Here is a 5,683-nt window from a genome sequence, read left to right as displayed (position 1 = left end):
TCCACACACAGGTCCTATCCATGCCAAGCCTGAACACACCCAACACCACAGGATGTACCGCTTGATAGCCTTCAGGTGAAGCCGGGGCATCAGGAGAAAAAGCTGGAGATACACGAGTTCATGAAACAATATCCAGCGAGTCCGAGCCAGACTCCGAGAAGGAAACATCCAAAGGAGCCGCGTCATTGCAGTCCTCATTGACCACCTATCTGGAGCAGATGTTCTCCAAGAAGCTCGACGCCATGCAATCTATGGTAGAAAGGCTCCCCGGGGTGGCACCTCCGATTTGGGAAAGTAATCCCGGTTCTTAAGCCAATACTCCTTTCACAGACAACATTTCCCTGATCGAGATGCCAAGAAAGTTCTCCTTCCCCAACATAAAGATGTATGACGGCACCAGCGACCCAGATGACCACATCGCTCAGTATAAACAAAGGATGCTAGCTGTAGCACTCCCAAGGGAGTTCCGCGAGGCCACCATGTGCAAAGGATTCGGCTTAACTCTGATTGGACCAGCGTTGCAATGGTACATTAATCTACCCATCAGATCTATATCTTTGTTCGCAACTCTCAGCGATGGGTTTGTGGAGCAGTTCGCAAGTAGCTGGAACCTGGAGAAAACCTCGGATAGCCTCTATGAAATCCTCCAGCATCGGGCCGAACCGTTTCGCGATTACATAGCTCGCTTCAATCAGGAAAAGGTATTGATTCCTAAATGCAACGTCACCACAACAATCTCAGCCTTCAAAAGAGGCCTGCTCCCAGACGGGAATCTCTACAAGGAACTGACCAAGTATCAGTGTAAAACTATGGAAGACGTATTATCCCGAGCCTGGGCCCAGGTAAAATGGGAGGAAGACGTCGCAAGCCGCACTAGGACTCAGCAGAAACAAGCAACCAAGCAAGACCGGAGTGATCGAGACGAGAGGTCCTCCCAGAAACCCATGAAAGACCAAGGCGGCAGGAACCGGGACAGGAACATGAGTCGTCCAGTCGAGAGAGCGGAAGGGATGTCGGTGTCTACCTGGCTAGATATCTCAAACTTGTCTGTATCCCAACCAGAGATAATCAACGCCCTAAGGCAGATTGGTCAACAGGTTAAATGGCCCCCGAAGATGAGGGCACCCGATTCCTTCCGGAACCCCGACCTCTGGTGTGAGTTCCATCGTGACCATGGTCACAAGACAGAGGATTGCGTCGCACTGAAGATCGAAGTCAACAAACTACTCCAGAAGGGATACCTTCGGGAGTTCCTCTCAGAAAAGGCGAAGAACCTCCTAAGCAAGGAGACACCCAGGAAATCTGCTGAAACCAAGCCCGCGTCACCACCTCGACAGGACCGACTGATCCATGTCATATCCGGAGGTTCGGAGATAAGCGGCATAAGCCATGCAGCCGCAAAGAAGAGCACTCGAAACGCCAAGCTTGGCCTGGAGACGTCCAAATCAAATCGGCTACTATTGGGATCAGACGAAATAAGCTTCACTGCAAAGGAACAAGAGAAGGTCTTAGCTCCCCACCATGACGCTCTAGTGGTATCGCTTACCATAGCAAACTGCTTGGTAAGGAGGATCCGCGCTAAACTCGTAAGCTCCAGCAGGTTCGGCCCAGAGAGGGCGACGGCCCGCAGATATCATCTCCACATGTTGTCAGATACCTCGGCACCCCGGAAACTCCGGCTAAATAAGGAGTACCAAGAAGCAAGATGAGATACCTCATTTCCCCCATAAAGAACCATTTTGGAGACCAATCTTCTGCGCACACTCTAAAGGGGTCAGACCTCATAAAACATTCTAAGTTCTCAGTCAACCAAAGAAAGACGACTGTGGACCCCGCCCGAGGAGTCCCAAATCCATGACAACATCTTGGTCTTTCCAAAAGGGGGGCACGCGCCTCGAAGCAGGATCATCCATGACGCCGGAGCAGAAGATCTCTAAACCCCCCAAGGTCCCGAAGAAAATAGCTATCAGTATAGGATCCCTGGGGCAAGTTCAACCTACGAGCAATGCAAAGACCCATAGGTCAGAAGAGAACCCGATAAGCCCTGGGAGAAAACTAGTAGATAAACCACTTGGCGTATTCGATCCCCGATTGACTATCCCCTAGACGATGAAAGGAGGAACCCTCTCTACTTTGAGCACAACCCCTAGGCTCCTCATCCGAGGAATTGTCGAACTGTCGGTCCGGGACCAACCCAACCGATGGCACATGCCTAGGAGCTATGATGAGCAAGCTGAGACGGGGATCTCCCAACTAGGGGATGAGGTTCTACGACAGGACAGAGTCCACGAGCTATCAAAAAGCAAAGGTAAAACGTTGTCTACCTATTTGGAACACCTTGCAACCTACTATTCTATTTTAGGATCCCCGGATCTCGATTTATATTACTTTATTATCTATTGTTTAAGCATTTTGGTTTCCTACTTATATATATGCTAAGAGTCTCCGGACAAAGCTTATATAATGAAATAGATCCGACTATAAAAGTAGTAGGAAAGGCACAATACTTAAAGGGGCATATAGGGTTGGATCAGGTTCCGCGAAACCTTCGAATCCCAGCTCAACCTCACTGATACGTGGTATTTCCATGTTAAAACAAATGGGTATGAGACATAAAGCAGGAATGGGTCTGCGCAAGCCTGAGTATGCTGTCGATACTACCTAAAACCCCTGTATAGCCTAAGGCATATCGGGGTCCCCAAAAATCATACGTGCAAGTACCTGTATTAAAACGCTCCCGGCTATACGATACAGGGGACGCTATATACAAGTGCAAAAGTACTGTGACATACAGGGAGCACTCGACTGCTGGACCAGACGTGGGGAGTGGTAAAGTCTGGCACTTGGATTTTCAGCCACACCAGCAAAACTTTAATAAGTCTGATAGTGGCTTTTGCAGAAGCAGCATGCAGCACGGGAACTCGATAGTGACCAGCTTCCGAGCGGTAGAATGCGAAATCCCAACAGGTACTGGTAGTAGTCTCTCCTAGGGAGGCGGAATACGGTCCCTACAAAAACTATAATTCCGGGTTAACACGAAACCCCGGATCCAGGCCCACAGGCCCTCAAACAAAATTTTAGTCTCGCGGAAAATCCCGAAGGGCTCTCGAAATCATAGAAGACCCCAGGGTACAACACGTAATAAACCACGGACCCATGGTTCATGCATTCTACAGTTAAGTTGGGGTATCAGGAACCCAGGAATCTCGGGGTCCAAAGCCAACCGGACCCTCACACGGGTCTGAGACCTCTCTGAAGGACTCACGAGTCCCCTGTTCGCACATTCAAAGCGACTCACGGATCTCCAAGCATTGAGGACGGACACCTCTTTGGTCCATTCTAAGATCCCGCAACTTTTCGACTAAACCCTCAAGCCTAGAAACAGATCTGGAAGATGAAAGAAAATTCTTGAGTCTCGTTAAGACCAAGTTCTCAAGATCACCTTCCTGCACCACAAGATTGATTTCAAGGAAACAAAAGCAGGGATGCGAAAGACATAACAAAAAACAGAAAGAAGAAATCCGAAGCACACTTTTTGAAGCCAACAGGCCAGAGTTTAGAGACGAGGCTACAAGGGACCGATGTTCAAAAGAAATACAAAAAAGGCACGAAGGCCTAACCAAAGTTTTAAACCCTCGCAGAAGGCATATACAACACAAAAGAAACCCTTAAGGGGTTGAAGAATTCAGATAAGGATCAGGAGGCAGGAGGATCGACAGCAACGGGCTCTAGAGTCTTCTCGGTCTCAGTCGCGCTGTGAAGCGTTGGCTCTCCTTTGAAGGTAGGAGAAGGGAGCCCTTGAAACTCAGCTTCAGAGGTCTTCACCATCTTATATTGCTCCAGAGGACCCTCAAGGTCCCAGCTGTCCGTCTGATGGTTGAGCCACTCCTTCATTAGCTCACAGCGAGCCACCACTATGGCGCCGTTCACCGCCATATTCTTCTCAGCGTCAAAGATCTCCGGGGCGCCTCTCAAGTTGCATACCTCCTCCTCTCTCTGCTCCTACTGCTCCCTCAGGGACACATTCTCCGCTGCAGCCAGTGCCCCAGCCTCATCTTGGTTCCTCACCTTAAGCTTCAAGGCTTTGATCTCCTTCTCCTTGGCAAGGACATTTTTCTTATCTTCACGTAGCTGAGAAGTCAACTCAGCCAGATCAACTTTGAGCGAAGCATGTTCATCCATCCTCTCACCAAGATGGAACAGCTGAGACATTGCCTGCAAGAATAATTGATCGTTAGCAAACGAGATACTAGAAGAAATTAAAAGGATGAGAGCATGTTACCTGAAGGAGATCACCCTGGTTGAGTTGGATGGAAGCAAAAGAATCCCCCTCTGGAAGAATCACCGGAGTCAGAGGAAACACCTTAGTGTTGAGATTGGCCAAAACTATGGCTGGATCGTTCGACGACGTAGGAGAAACCCTCGGGGTAGATCCCGAAGCCCGAGACTTCTTTTTAGAAGAGGAAGCCAGAGAAGTCGCAGCCTGACGCTTGTTGCTCTTGATGAACTGGACCTCATCGTCGTTCTCACTGGGGGCAGCCTTCTTAGGTGCGGCTTTCTTCGCTGACATAACCTCCAAAGCCCTCTGATACTCGGCCAACACCTCTTCACCTTTGGATCCCGACATGTTACCTGAAGCACGACACCAGTACATCTCAGCTAATTATTCGCAATAAGCAAAAAGAATGATCGGAGCTTACCTCAGATGCTGCAAAGCTCCAAAGCTTCTTTGCTCACTAGAAAAGGGACCTGTCGACGCTCGATGGGGAGTTCCAGTACCTGCTTGATCGTCTTCTCTCCCAAAGATGGATCCATGATAGGAATCTCTGCAAAAGGAAACAAGAAACGTTAGTCTTACGATACGATTATCACCTTCACGACTCATATTCCCCACCAGCTGTGCACCAGAGAGGGGAGAAACCCGGGAGGTACATGAAAGCAAACTTCTCGGTCCAGCGACCATCGAAAGCTGGAACGCGCTTTCTATTTTTCTTCGTAATCTCCTGCACTGGAAGCTCTCTGCCGCGAGGATGCAGGTGGTATCTCCGTTCACCACCGTTCAGTCGGGTAATAGCATACGAATGTAGAACCTCGGCGACCCCGATAGTAAGACCTTCACGGTCTCCTAAGTTCTGCAAAGCTGTCAAGGTCCTCCAGGAAGGGGGATTTAGCTGACCAGGAGAGATCTCTAACGCCTCCGACACCTTCGCCACCAGCGAAGGAACTTGATCTCTGAAGCCCGATTCGAAAAACACTTCATACACCGGGACCTCATCAACCTCGAAGTCCGAAAATCTGTCTATAGGACCCGGAATCCTAATAACAACGTCATCGGAAAGATGATACTTCGCTCGCCAATTCGCAACTTCATTCACTCCTATCGACGAAAAAGGGCCCACCAGAGGAAACTCGCATACCTCTGCGGATGAAGGACCAAGGTCGACGACCTTGCGGCTAAGATTTTCAACCTCCGCGGTGAGGTCTAGCGAAGAACCGGAGAAGTCCATCGATTCTGAAGAACCGACACTTGATCTCTCTTTTTTTGACCTAATCCTACAACCTATGGAAGAAAAGTCTAGGGAAAGATCGGGTTTGGATTTCATCCTAGAGATGTATGGGGAGAATCTAGAGGAAAGAGATCGGGAGAAAAGAGAGAGTAAGTAAGAAGGAGATAATACCTGAA

At 49.2% G+C, this 5,683-nt stretch overlaps 1 protein-coding gene across 1 annotated transcript; it reads left to right on the top strand.

The window, feature by feature from the left end:
• Nucleotides 1–383: 383 nt before the first annotated feature.
• LOC106314750 lies at nucleotides 384–1,709 on the top strand. Its single transcript, XM_013752579.1, has one exon. It carries the CDS (start codon nucleotides 384–386, stop codon nucleotides 1,707–1,709), a length of 1,326 nt encoding a protein of 441 aa, XP_013608033.1.
• The last annotated feature ends 3,974 nt before the right edge of the window (nucleotides 1,710–5,683 follow it).

The sequence above is a fragment of the Brassica oleracea genome, chromosome C9 (assembly GCF_000695525.1).
Source record: "Brassica oleracea var. oleracea cultivar TO1000 chromosome C9, BOL, whole genome shotgun sequence".
Lineage (NCBI taxonomy): Eukaryota > Viridiplantae > Streptophyta > Magnoliopsida > Brassicales > Brassicaceae > Brassica > Brassica oleracea.
The sequence above is the reverse complement of the archived record's forward strand: the minus strand, read 5'-3'. Positions and strand labels throughout refer to the sequence as shown.